The following is a 13,584-nucleotide window of genomic DNA, read 5'->3' on the forward strand; positions in this document are numbered from 1 at the left end:
GCGGACTGTCTCACCAGAGTGGTGCATGCTCCCGCTTGGACTACTGCAACGCGCTCTACGTAGGGCTACCTTTGAAGGTGACCCGGAAACTGCAATTAATCCAGAATGCGGCAGCTAGACTGGTGACTGGGAGTGGCCGCCGGGACCACATAACACTGGTTCTGAGAGATCTGCATTGGCTCCCAGTACGTTTCCAAGCACATTTCAAAGTGTTGGTGCTGACCTTTAAAGCCCTAAACGGCCTCAGTCCTGTATACCTGAAGGAGCGTCTCCACCCCCATCGTTCAGCCCGGACACTGAGATCCAGCGCTGAGGGCCTTCTGGCGGTTCCCTCATTGCGAGAAGTGAGTTTACAGGGAACCAGACAGAGGGCCTTCTCGGTAGTGGCACACATCCTGTGGAACACCCTCCCTTCAGATGTGAAGGAAATAAGTAGCTATCCTATCTTTAAAAGACATCTGAAGGCAGCCCTGTTCAGGGAAGTTTTTCAATATTTAAGGCTGTATTGTTTTTAATACTTGATTGGGAGCCACCCAGAGTGGCTGGGGAAACTCAGCCAGATGGGTGGGGTATAAATAATAATAATAATAATAATAATAATAATAATAATAATAACAACAACAATAATAATATTATATTCCCCAGGATAACCAATAGGGAGACAGCCAGGACTGACATCACTTGTGACTTCAATCACTAAGTTGAAGAGGTTGCTTCTCCCTCCTCCCTCCTCTTCCTCTTTCCTTGTGTGCTGTGTCTGTTTTACACTGTGAGCAGAGGCCCTGAGGACTAAAGGGTAGCATAGAAATGCTGTCAATAAGGAACTACAAGACTTTGGGGAGCCACAGGAAGAAGCACCCATGACGGAGGGGCAATTCTTTCTGCAGGCGTCCTTACATATCGGTTCCGTTTGCTCCTCCAATATAATAAAAAGGCCCCAGGTTGGGAGGCTCCTCTGGATTCTTCTCCTCTGGGTGATTCATTCGGGGCGATGCTTTGGGAATGCCTTTCTGCCCTTTGGGTTTGGTTTCGTTTGCCAGCTCCCCTTCAGCTAAGTTGGAATTGCCTGGAACCAAGAGAGAAAAGCATGGGGGAGTCAGGTGGCTCCAGGAAGCCCACAGGCGGGGCATGAAGGCAACAGCCCACCCTCGCTGTCATGCATACAACCCTCAGAAGGACCTGGCTGGATCAGGCCAGCAACCTGTTCTCACAGTGGCCAACCAGATGCTTCTTATGGGAAGCCCAAAATCTGGTCCTGAGCACAATACTCCCCGTTGGTGATTCCTGGCAACTGGGATTCAGGGGCCTCCTGCCTCCAGCTGTTGTGGGTGGGCCCCCGAAAGCTTGATGGGCCTGGTGTGACCTTGCCAACCCTGCTCTAAAGTACTGTATTTTTCGCTCCGTAAGACACACCTGACCATAAGACGCATCTAGTTTTTAGAGGTGGAAAACAAGAAAAAAATATTCTGAACGAAAGAGTGGATGTATGATTTTTTGTGGTTCATGCTGTGGCCACAGACATGTTACGTGATTTGACGGTGAGTTTGGGTTAGCCCAATGCAAAAATCCTGAGGATCCATGGGGATCCGTACTTTGTAACCACGATTTTGTGCCATTGTGGCCCCACGAAACAATGGATGTGTGGGTTTTTTTGGTGCAGGCTGTAGCCATGGACATGCTATGTGATCCGGTGGTAAATTTGCGGTGACCCAATGCAAAAATCCTGAGGATCCATGGGCTTTTACCTCCCCCCTCCCAGGCAGCCTCCTTTATCGCTAGCGTCCCTTATCTCCCTCCTGATCGCTTGCCGATCAGCTACTCAGTGGCTTCCTTTCAACACCCCCTTCCCTCTTGTTTGCCTTAGCGTCTTTTCCTTAGCTGGAGCAGTTTTTTGCTCCTCCTTTTTTCTAATTTCTCTCCTCATTGCTTGTTTTAGTATTCCTGTCTCCTCTCCTTGCAAGTTCGCTGTCTTTACCCCCCCCCCACTCCTCCGGCAGCCTCCTTTACCCGCAGCCTTATCTCCCGCCCAATCGCTTGCCAATCAGCTGCTCAGCAACTTTGTTTCAACACCCGCTTCCATCTTTCTAAAAAAAACCACCACAATCTGTTTTTTGCCCCTAGGCAATTTGGCTCCAGGGACCACGCATTTGCCCCATAAGACGCACAGACATTTCCCCTACTTTTTAGGAGTAAAAAGTGCGTCATATGGAGCAAAAAATATGGTATGTGCTCCCTGCCAGAAGTGACCCTTTCCCCAGATACGCTTGCTTTGACGCCCATGTTCACAGGTCTCCGCTGAGCTGTTCAAAGTTCACAAAGCGTTCAAGGAAGGCAGAGTCTGCTCTCCAGAGACCAGGGTGTAGCATCGTGCCAATTAATTTGGGGAGGGGGTTGTTGCAACTGTGCGACGCCCAGGATGAGAGTCGGCTCCATCAGGTCGGAACTAATTGGCCGTTGCCTCTTTGAAGGCCTCCCATTCTCATGCTCGAGTCCTTTGTGAGAGCAACGCCAGCTTCGCTTTACACATGCAGGCAGCCAGATATGGGTCTGGGTTTGGGGGACAGTGTGGGTCGGGGAGGAGTGGAGCAGGGAGGGCACATTGGGGGAAGCAAGAGGGTGCCTACTGCTTTGCTTCTCTGGCTGCAAGTCTTTGTCAGTTTGGCTTTCAAACATGCTCATGAATTTCTCCCTTGTACTTGCGACACACTTGGAATCTGCAGAGGAAGAGGAGGAGAGAAAAAGCCACTGGGCCCTGAACCAATACAGTGGTACCTCGGGTTACATACGCTTCAGGTAACATATGCTTCAGGTTACACACTCTTCTAACCCAGAAATAGTACCTCAGGTTAAGAACTTTGCTTCAGGATGAGAACAGAAATCGTGCTCCGGGTACTATTTTTACCTCAGGATGAGAACAGAAATCACGCGGCAACAGCGGGAGGCCCCATTAGCTAAAGTGGTGCTTCAGGTTAAGAACAGTTTCAGGTTAAGTACAGATCTCTGGAGCGAATTAAGTACTTAACCAGAGGTACCATTGTACTAATAATACCAATACTGACCACAATACTCAAAGATAAATGGTTTTGCGAAAAGACCCATCTCCCCCAACGTTTGCCTTCTAAATTCTGGAGGAGGATTCTGAGGGACGTGGCAGTGGGCTCTTCGTGGTCATTCATATTTTGTGCCTTTTCATTTGGAATTGCTTCAAATCAACATTTCCTCCGTGGTGGCTACACTACTGTTTCTTCAGCACAGCCACACCCACCCTGTATATTTAAAGCGCCATAGAATTAGCTGTAGAGCAGGAAGGGACCCCAAGGGCCATCTAGACCAACCCCCCTGCAAGGCACGAAACACAGCGAAAAAATCCCTGACAGAGGGCTATTCAATCTCTGTTTTTATTTTTGGAAAAACATTCTGCATGCAAAGCAAGTGCTCTACCACTGAACTAAGATGTAGAAAGCTGGATTATATGGAGTGAAACTATTGGTCCATCTAGCTTACGACTGTCTACACTGATTGACAGTGGCTTTCCAGGGTTTCAGGTCAAGTTCTCTCCCGGCTGTACCTAGAGAGGCCGGGGATTGAGCCTGAGACCTTCTGCATTCTCCTCAACTGAGCCAGGGCCCTGCCACTAAGGGAAGAGCTTGTTTTTCAGAGAGAGAAAGGGACCGCACACCTTTCTGCCCATTAGCTCCCTCATTGAGTCGACCAGCACCTGATCTACCAGAGCATTTTGAGAGGCAGAGCGGCCAATTTGCTGCCAATAATGAACAGGAGGTGCCCAAGCCAAGTTATTTAATGAGACATGGCCAGCTTCCAAATCGAGGGCAGCACCAGAAACGCGAGGGGGTGGATTCAATAAAGTTCAGAGAAAGGAGAACAGAATTCTTTGCTAAGTCCTGGAAACCAGGTTGAAAATCTGGGTCACAACTTTCCCCTAGGAACAAAGGAAGCTGCTTTTTAGCATTGGTCCATCAAGCTCAGTATTGTCTACACTGACTGGCAGCAGCTCTCCAGGGTTTCAGGCAGGGGATAATCCCAGTCCTACCTGGAGTTGCTTTTAAGTATTGACCTGGGACGTCTTGAATGCAAATCTCTGCCGCTAAGCTGTGGCCGTTCCCCAAAAGAAATGCACCCATTGAAGCTTCTGCTTTGAACTTTTGTAATTATCCTGCACTTTCCACTCGGTCTGTTCATGAAATGCAGCCCGAGATCAGAGGTGGTGGTGGTGGGGAGTAATTCAGTTTAGTTTGCATATTAACACCCCCTACCTAATTTGCGGGGACACGGGTGGCGCTGTGGGTTAAACCACAGAGCCTAGGACTTGCAAATAGAGAAGGTCGGCGGTTCAAATCCCCGTGACGGGGTGAGCTCCCGTTGCTTGGTCCCTGCTCCTGCCAACCTAGCAGTTCGAAAGCACATCAAAGTGCAAGTAGATAAATAGGTACCACAATGGTGGGAAGGTAAATGGCGTTTCCGTGCACTGCTCTGCTTTGCCAGAAGCGGCTTAGTCATGCTGGCCACATGACCCAGCTGCTGTATGCTGGCTCCCTCAGCCAATAAAGTGAGATGAGCGCCGCAACCCCAGAGTCGGCCACGACTGGACCTAATGGTCAGGGGTCCCTTTACTTTTACCTTTACCTAATTTGCATTTCGGAAATTCGGACAATCGGTCCATCTAGCTCATAACCACACTTTCCTGAATTTTGCAAGGCAGTTCTCCAGCCACAAAATGTGGACCAAAAATTTATGTATTGAGGAAAGGTGTCCATAAGAATGCAATTATGAGTGAAAACAAACAAAAATGTATTATATTAGGAAAATTGCTTGCAAAAAAGAGAAAGACAGACATATCAGGCAAAATTGAATAGAGAACTGTGTATATTAAGGGGAATGTACACTGATAAATTTCCGTGGGGATCATTTTTTGAAAAAGGAATATGGCAACTGAAATTGACACTTTTGTCCCTTTCTACCTGAGAGTCATAAAAACTGGCTTGGTCTAGTCTGTGGACATTCACAGTCCAGGAATACTTGGCTGTCCATTTGGAAACCTTTGACTTCTCATAGTTAATAGTTAGATATTCATTTCTACCATAATCTGCAAATCCAATAAGCAGCTGTCTTAAGCCTCAGATGGATTTCCGAGATTAAAATGCCATTGCTTGGGCAGGAGGTACGCCTGGCTCCAACCTTGTCATTATTTATGAGCCAGCCCAAGAAGATTTTGTTTTGTTTTCCTGGGCATCTGGGCAGCATCACTGATATGATTGTACTGCTAAATCTGTTTTTAATACGTCCGTGTGATTTTATGACCGCATTCTTTACTTGCTTGAAAATCGCTTTGGGAGTTGGGTGGGTTTTATTTATTTTTGGTAATGGGAAGCGATACATAAATTCAATAATCCCACTCAATAAACCTCACCTAACAAAATGGAAGCTTTAGTGGTGCTTTGTTTAGGCGGGCGAAAAGGTACTGAGCCCAAAGTTATGGGACAATCAGCCAAGCACTGAGTAGAACTCATTTGGATAACACAACTTTCCGCTGCCTGCCATTAGTATTAGTTTTGTTTTTTTAAAAAAATGTTCATTTATTATTATTTCATTATTGGGGTTTTTTGGGTGGGGTTGTTGTTTTTATTTTAATTATATATTTTGTGGTTTTATATTTTGTTTTTTGTTCTGTGAACCACCCTGAGACCTCAGGCTATGAGAACTGCCCAGACCTCAGGTGGTAAAAGTAAATGTAAAGGGACCCCTGACCATTAGGTCCAGTCATGGACAACTCTGGGGTTGCGGCGGTCATCTTGCTTTACTGGCCGAGGGAGCTGGCGTACAGCTTCCGGGTCATGTGGCCAGCATGACCAAGCCGCTTCTGGCCAACTAGAGCAGCGCATGGAAATGCTGTTTACCTTCCCGCCGGAGCGGTACCTATTTATCTACTTGCACTTTGATGTGCTTTTGAACTGCTAGGTTGGCAGGAGCAGGGACCGAGAAACGGGAGCTTACCCCGTCGCAGGGATTCGAACACCCGACCTTCTGATCGGCAAGTCCTAGGCTCTGTGGTTTAACCCACAGCGCCACCCGCGTCCCTTATAGGGTAGTATATAAATTCTAATTCTAATTCTTCTTCTTCTTCTATTATTATTATTATTATACTATGCTTCATTGGAAGATCTCAGAGGGGTTCACAAGATAAAAATACAGGATAGAAGCACAAAATAATGAGTTAAAAATGAAAACAAAACAATAACACCCCCCCAAAAAAAAAACACATTATTCTAATAGTAGTGCCTGGTCTGCCGTCCCATTTGTCTTTGCCCCACCCTACAAACTTAGACTCCAAATATGCTTTCTTTCACTAATAGAAGCCTTTTTTCCAAGCCCAATTGCAGCATGCGGGTAATTTGAGATATGCTGAAGCAAGTGTGGAGCCAGCCCATTGTGGGTGAATGGAGCCCTCTCCCACCAGCCTCCACCTGCCTTTGTACAACCAGCTCTGCCCATTCATCTTCTGCCTCCCTTTGGCCCTTGAAGAACTCAGTGGGGAGGGACCATCAGTCGGAGCCACCTGCCATTGGCTCCGGCCCCGCCTGTCATTGGCACTGGCTCCGCCTGATCTGGGCGCCCCTTCCGCCCTGCCAGTCATCACAGGCCCATCTCAGATCGGTGCGAGAGGCGGTCTTTGCTCACCTCTTTGCCTATTGGACGGGGCGCTTTTAACCCTCCGCCTGCCATTTCCCAGGCGTCTTCCCACTGCGGCTCTCCCCTTGCGGGCCTCACCTGCTTCGGTGTAGTACGGATACCAACGGAAGCCTAAGCTGATGGCGGCTGCTCTTTCACTGGCATCCAAAGGCCTTTCATCCATCCATCCTACATAAGCCAGAGCAATTTGGTCAGAACCGGGCGGGCGCTGGCTCTTGTTTCGAAAGCCAACGCGGCCGAGTGGTTAGAGTGCCAGCCTAGGATGCAGTAGAGACCAGGGCTCAAATTCCCAGCTCCTCAATGACTTTAGGCTGGTCTGTGGTGGGAATGGGGAGCTCCTAACAGCTCCCAGCACACCCAGCAAACTACAGCTCCCAGGATTCTTTGGGGGAAGCCATGATACTGCTTTATGTGTACAGTACCGATGGGCCCCAGGATAAATATCTCCGCTTACAGCTCTCTCTTTTACATAATTCCTCCAGTGCCTTGAAAAACAGTTGAATGGAAAGATGTGCAGATCACGAAGATCCTCTGATAGGCATTCTTGTGGTTCCTCAGGCCCCTGAGGTTCAGTCAGCCTTTACAAGGGACCAAGCTTTTAATATGGTGGGCCTTGTCTTGTGGAACTGCCTGCCAATGGAGGTTCAGCAAGATTCATTCCTGCCTTCTTTCGGATGCCTCTGAAAAATTGTGTTATTCAGTGGCCTTTGATGTGAGAATTTCTTTTTACCGGCTAGTATTTATCAATGCTTTTAATGGATGTTTATCAGAATGGAACTGTTTATGTGGTATACAGCCTTGCGCTCTCTCTCTCTCTGTTGTTGTTGTTTATATATAAAAAGTGTGGTCTATAAGAATTTCAATAAATAAAATTAAAGTGGAGCAGTGATGCCATTGGGCTTCTGGCAGGGGTTCCCAGGATGTAGCTAAGCACAAAATGTAACATAACCTCACTTTGTGGCCAATTTCAAAAATTGAATGGATGGAGGCACAAACTCTTTCAATGCAAGGTGCTGGATTCCACATTGCTAGATGTTTTAAATCAGAAAATGGCTGGCTCCCTCTAGCAGCAGATTTTACCTATCAGGGATGCTGTAGTGAGGATCTTACCAATCAGGGATACCCTCGCAGCACATTTTACCTGCGAAGGGACATTGTAATAGTGGACTTCCTGCATTGGCTAAATGGGATTGGCCTAAATAACCTCTGAGAGCCTTTCCGATAGCTCATTGAAGAGTTTGGCACTTTGAGCTGCTCCTTCCCTGCACATCGGCTCATTTAATTATTTAATCAAAGCTCTTGAGCCAAACGTCGCCTGGCCAAGGGAGAATCTCCACTCGAGGCTCATTAGTTCTTTCGACTGCCTCTTGCCGCTTAATGAAGAAGCGCTTTCTGTGTTCAAGAGCAAAGCTGTGTCTTCAAGAAGCAAAGGCTCGTGGAAAATTAAAGAATTCTTTTCAAAAAAAAAAACAAATCCTCTTGGGGCAGCTTCCTCCAAAGCGGAAACGGTCTTGTCATACAACTATCCCTTTGCAGGGCCCGGCTCTACCATTAGGCGAGTGCAGAGGCTGCTTCAGGTGGTTGATTTTGGGTGTCAGAAGCGGTTCCTTAATTTGTTGCTGCATTCGTGAGGGAGAAGTGCTTGTGGGATTTTCTGCCTGGGGTCCCCCAACCTCCAAAAGGTGCATGTGTGGCCCCACCACCCCTTGCCCTTCCGATCCCACTGGGAGGGCAGCCAGAGGTGGGTGGGAGTGGGATGTCAAGGTGGTTTCTCTTGGGATTTGGGGCTGTGGGGCTGACCTGAGAAGCACGGTTGTCTTTGAAGTGTCGAGAGAAGCGGGAAGCTGTAGAGCTTCTTCTTGCAGACCTTTCGTGAAAGGGGAGTCGATGTTGAGGCTCCTTCCCGCTCTGAAGCCATATCCTCTAGAAGTTGACTCGCATGCAGATCATAATGGGGAGGCTGTGATGTCACCTGTTGACTCAGGTGCCTTGCCCTCTCCAGAACTCTCCCCTGGCTGGCCAAGCGAGGAGGGGATGTGACTGGGAACCTGGCTCTGCTTCCATCCTGTGAAAAGTCGCTGCCAGTCAGAGCGGGCAGTAATAAGATAGCTGAGCCTTCTGGATAAGGCAGCTTCCTTCAGTGGGCAGAGCACCTGCCTGGCATGCAGAAAGTCCCAGGTTTAATCCCCAGGTAGTGCTGTCCCCTGACAGAAACCCTGGACAGTCACTGCCGGTCAGTGCTGACAATACTGGGCCATGGGCCTGAATCCACAATTTGTTTATTTAATATGAGTTGCAGTCAATTAAGTCCTACTCGGAGTGCACCAGTTGGAATTAAGTTAATCATGGGCACAGGTTTCAGTGGGTCTACTCAGAGTTGTTGTTGTTATTTACTTATACCCCACACGTCTGTTCAGGCCTCTTTCCAGCCACTCTGGGTGGCTTCCAGTAGGATATTGAAAACACAATAAAACACCAGTCATTAAAAACTTCCCTAAACAGGGCTGCCTTCAGATGTCTTCTCAAAGTCAGATAGTTGTTTATTTCCTTGACATCCACAGGGCGGGTGCCACTACCGAGAAGGCCCTCTGCCTGGTTCCCTGTAACCTCTTTTCTCGCAGGGAGGGAACCACCAGAAGGCCCTCAGAGCTGGACCTCAGTGGCCGGGCTGAATGATGGGGGTAGAGAAGCTCCTTCAGGTATATGGGCCGAGGCTGTTTAGAGTAAGGTTGGCATTGGGTACAAAATGGCAGTGGTCATCCCCTCATGCAATCGAGAAGGGTTTCCTGTTTTCGTTCAGCATCGATGCTGTACCTTGATGCTTTAACAGGCTAAGCTGATGGTGAGAGTCCTCCGCCCTCTAGGAGCTTACAGTCTAATGTTTTAACAGGCAATGGAGAGAGAGACAGGAAGGACAGAAGAGGCCAGAGGAGTGGCAGTGAGGAAAATAAATTACACCTCCCTAGGCTTCAGGCCAGGATGAAGGTTTATGCCAAAAGCACTTGGGGAGGGCGCTTTAAGAGAGCTCCATTTCCAAAATCCATTATGGCCATTGGGGATGAGTGAATCAGTCCATTTTGATTCATCTGCGTTTTGCATTTTCCCAGCCTTTAGCTCAGTTCTCTGCATCGGTTGCGATGGCTTCTCCCCGCATGAAATCTTGTATTTTGAAGCACGGCTTTTTGTGCTGATCGCACTCCTGCCTGCCTGTCCCAATGTCCCCCACGGTGTGCCAGACAACCCGGTCAGATTCCTCGCCCCCGCTGCGTAGCAAGCACAACAAATGTCAAAGAAAAGCCTTTATAGTTCTGCGGTTCCAGTCTATGCACTCTGCCATAGCTGAAGGCCGCTATCGACGGATCCCCTATGAAGAGAGCATTTGCCCATGTGCAGGGGGAATGCGCCTGAAGATTTACTCGGCTACTTACTGGTTTTCCAATCTGTGAGGATTCATGAGCAGCCTTGTTCAAAGATTTAAATCTCCCAGTTGAGAAATCAACTGGATACAACTGGGTATCTAATCAACTTTTTATTAGGGAGCAGGTCACTCTACAGGTCTGAAAAGGTGGCCTGTGCTGCCTTTAGAGTGGCAATTTTAAGGAGAAAGGTTTGTGGGGATGATCAGTAAAATTATTCAGGGGAGCAAACTCTTATCTGATGGAATGTCTGGCTTTCATGATTATTTTAACTGTGTACTGTAATTTATTCTGTTTTACGCATTTTGAGTTTCTGCAACAGCTTCAGCCACACAAATAAATAATATTCATATTCGCATCTGTGTGGGTTTTTTTTTTTTAAGTTTTCATGGAAATTTGTCTGCATTTCAGTGCAAATTTCTCCTAACAGACACATTTTTCTTTGCAGTTTTGCCTAATCTGCCCAGTATTTCAAGGCATAAATATTTATATTTTCCCAGATGTTATCTTCACAAACATACACATTTTCATACATGCTTTATCTTAGCACAGTGGTACCTCAGATTACAAACACTTTGGGTTACAGACTCTGCTAACCCAGAAGTAGTATCTCGGGTTAAGAACTTTACCTCAGGATGAGAACAGAAATCGCGCGGTGGCGGCAGCAGGAGGCCCCATTAGCTAAAGTGGTGCTTCAGGTTAAGAGCAGTTTCAGGTTAAGAATGGACCTTCAGAGCGAATTAAGTTCATAACCAGAGGTACCACTGTATACACATTTTTTGTTCCCATTGATTGGCTGGATAAATGCACCACAACATTCAGAGAAGTGCAGATTTTGAGGGATGGTTGATTCAGCTCACTTCTGGTTTTAGAAATTGCAGGTTTGCTAGACTCTCCTTTAAATGCAAACTGAACCAAATTTCTCTCTCCCGTCTCAAATATCCTTGTGTAGACGGCAATGCTGCAATATGGCTCACCAGGGCGTTCAGCTTAACATTATGTGACTTTCCTCCTTTGCAGATCAGCATAAGTGAACAGCAAAGACCGTGCTGTCATAAGCAGCTGCTTCAGTTGGATCGGTCCTGAATTCGAGGGCTGGACCCGGCTTTTGCCCTGATCCGAATTTAACCCGATTAACCCCTGTAGTGAGGATGCCTGTCTCTCTTCTCCCCACCCCCATTACATTCTTACACCAGTGGAGCTTTCAAACAACCTGGAGTGTTCTGGGGCTCCCTCAACCCAATCTTGCTGAATTCTGGGTTGACCCACATCAGTCTGATTTGGTTCAGGATCCAGGATTTGACCAGATCTGGTACATAGCAACCTCCCTGGGACTTGTGGGTATAGGACAGTAAATAAATTTAAATATTAATATCAACAACAACAACAAAACATAGTCCCACTAAATTCCTTTTTAACCCTGCACTGTGATAATCAGAGGAAGCTGAATATATTATACCCCAGATTTGTTTTATAACAAACCGACCAGAGCCCTAATTAAACACCAGCCTCACCCTCAGATTGATTCAGGACTGACTGAGTCTGGGTTGGGTTGGGTTGTCCCAGGTCCCAGTGATTTGGGGGTCTGGATCAGGGCCCTGAATCAGGTCTGTTGTGCATGCGCAGCCCTAGTATTTATATTCCACTTCTATAAGGGGTATAACATTAACTTGGCAAAGTTTGTTTAGGTTGATTGATATATTAACCCCAGAATACCCAGATGTTTATCGTGTGTGTGTGTGTGTAATTTTCATTTTCATTTAATTACATTGTTTTCTCTCTGTGTATCTCTATGTCAATACACTATTGAACATTATTTTTAAAGGGGATATCATACTCAGCTCTTCAGCCAAAACGGCTTACAGATTTATTTATTTTTAACCTACAGTCCTTGCCTTCAGGCTTACAATCTAAGAAGGCATGACACATAAGGAAGAAGGGAAGAGGAGGGCAGAGGAAAATGCATGAGAAGGACACATGGGACTAACTGCATATCCTTGATGCAAACACAGAAGCCATGTCTGAATAGCTGCTGTGGGCTGATTTTTTAAGCACCTCTCTCTTTTTCTGCTTATTTTCTCACACACCCCTCCACCTCCATTGGTGCTCCTGCCCCCCCCCCACCGGCAGTGGCGGTTAAGAGCCATTTTGAGACACTTTATCCTGAAACCCTGGCTCGAGAGATACACAACATCAGTGACAGGAGGCGCGAGAGGGGAAGGAGCTCCCGTTCCGTTGAAACACGTCCCCGTCTCTGCCTAATACGGGGAGGCTCCGTAATTACAAACATAAGGAGATCAAAGAGGGCTGTCCCCCGGGATTCTTCTCTTTCAAGATTAAAGACGCACTTTCAGGCTCGCTGTATATATTTTGACACACATTATTAAAACATAAGCCCCCAACCTTTCTCCCTCCCAGACTTTGCATTTGTAGTTTCACCCCCACTCCACCTCTCTTGGTGGCTAATTATTACCACAATCCTCCCCACCCCCTCCGTCGTGTATTCAAAGTATTAATTTGGGTTTTAAAAATACCAGCTGCTGGTTGTGTTGTTGGGCATGTACCGTTCTGGCTTTTATCTCCCGTTGTGGCGAAAGAGGGAAGCAAGCACTGAGTTCAGGTGCTAGACTGTACAGTAAAGAGCAATGACATTCCTTAGACTCATCCTCTCTTGAAATGTCTCCTTTTTTGAAGCCCTAAAAATTAGAAATTAAGACTATCTATTTAACATCCTGTGCTCAAACTGGAGATGCAACGCTAAGCATGACAGGCAAAGCGCTGGGAAGCCTTGTAGGCACTTTGGGGATACGCTGCTGCGTAAATCCATGTTTAACATGGGGCGGCACAAGGGCTAACAGCTCCCTCCATTTGAGAATGGGAAGCAAGGGGTTATATTCTGTTCTAGTCCCACTCAGAGCAGACTCACTGGCAAACCGAGATTCAGTAATTTCAGTGCGCCAACAGAATACCACCCAAAAAGTTTGGGCAGAGGTTTTGAGTTTGGAATCATCTTATATAAACTGAAGCAAGAGAGATGCTCTACTCATAGGAAGGAGGCAGCCAGGCAGTGTGGGAAATCCAGATGGCAGCTAGACCCAGCAACCCAGTGCAGCTTGAAGGACTGTGCCAGGGCAGATAAATTAATGGTGGGCCCTGTCATGTGGTTTGACCCAAGGAGCTGTCCAATGCTACCAGGTGCTGATTCCATCCCTGATTCCTAACCAGCTAGGATTGTATTGGTTCTGCCTGCAAAACTTTTTGTTCTATAAGGCAAATGAGTACTGGAGTCTGAAAAGCAGTCAAATCTGCATTCTAGGCCCCACCAGGCTCTGCCCTGGATCTCCTCCACCTCCTGATTCCATCCAGTTTCCAACAGAGACCCAGCAGACTGTGCCAGGCTCCGCCCCTGAGCCCACATGGTTCCATCTTGGCTCCGCCCTAACCTGGGCTCCACCTCTCC

The 13,584-nt window shown here is 47.3% G+C and overlaps 1 protein-coding gene and 1 long non-coding RNA gene across 4 annotated transcripts in view; one reads left to right on the plus strand and one right to left on the minus strand.

Annotated features, from left to right (window-relative positions):
• Window positions 1–13,584, minus strand: part of LOC308590981 (uncharacterized protein) — a 220,976-nt gene that overhangs the window by 25,082 nt on the left and 182,310 nt on the right. For all 3 annotated transcript variants that reach the window (XM_081201423.1, XM_081201424.1, XM_081201425.1), the window contains 2 exons: window positions 2,625–2,714; window positions 898–1,066 (listed from right to left, as the gene is read on the minus strand). In XM_081201423.1, the coding sequence (XP_081057549.1) occupies window positions 898–1,066; window positions 2,625–2,714 (259 nt within the window). The remainder of the gene's footprint in view (window positions 1–897; window positions 1,067–2,624; window positions 2,715–13,584) is intronic.
• LOC308592512 lies at window positions 8,729–12,784 on the plus strand. The gene is made up of 2 exons (XR_014010536.1): window positions 8,729–8,941; window positions 12,013–12,784. It is a non-coding gene; the product is annotated as an uncharacterized lncRNA (long non-coding RNA).

This window comes from Podarcis bocagei, assembly GCF_964188305.1.
Source record: "Podarcis bocagei genome assembly, chromosome: 7".
NCBI classification, from domain to species: Eukaryota; Metazoa; Chordata; class Lepidosauria; order Squamata; family Lacertidae; genus Podarcis; species Podarcis bocagei.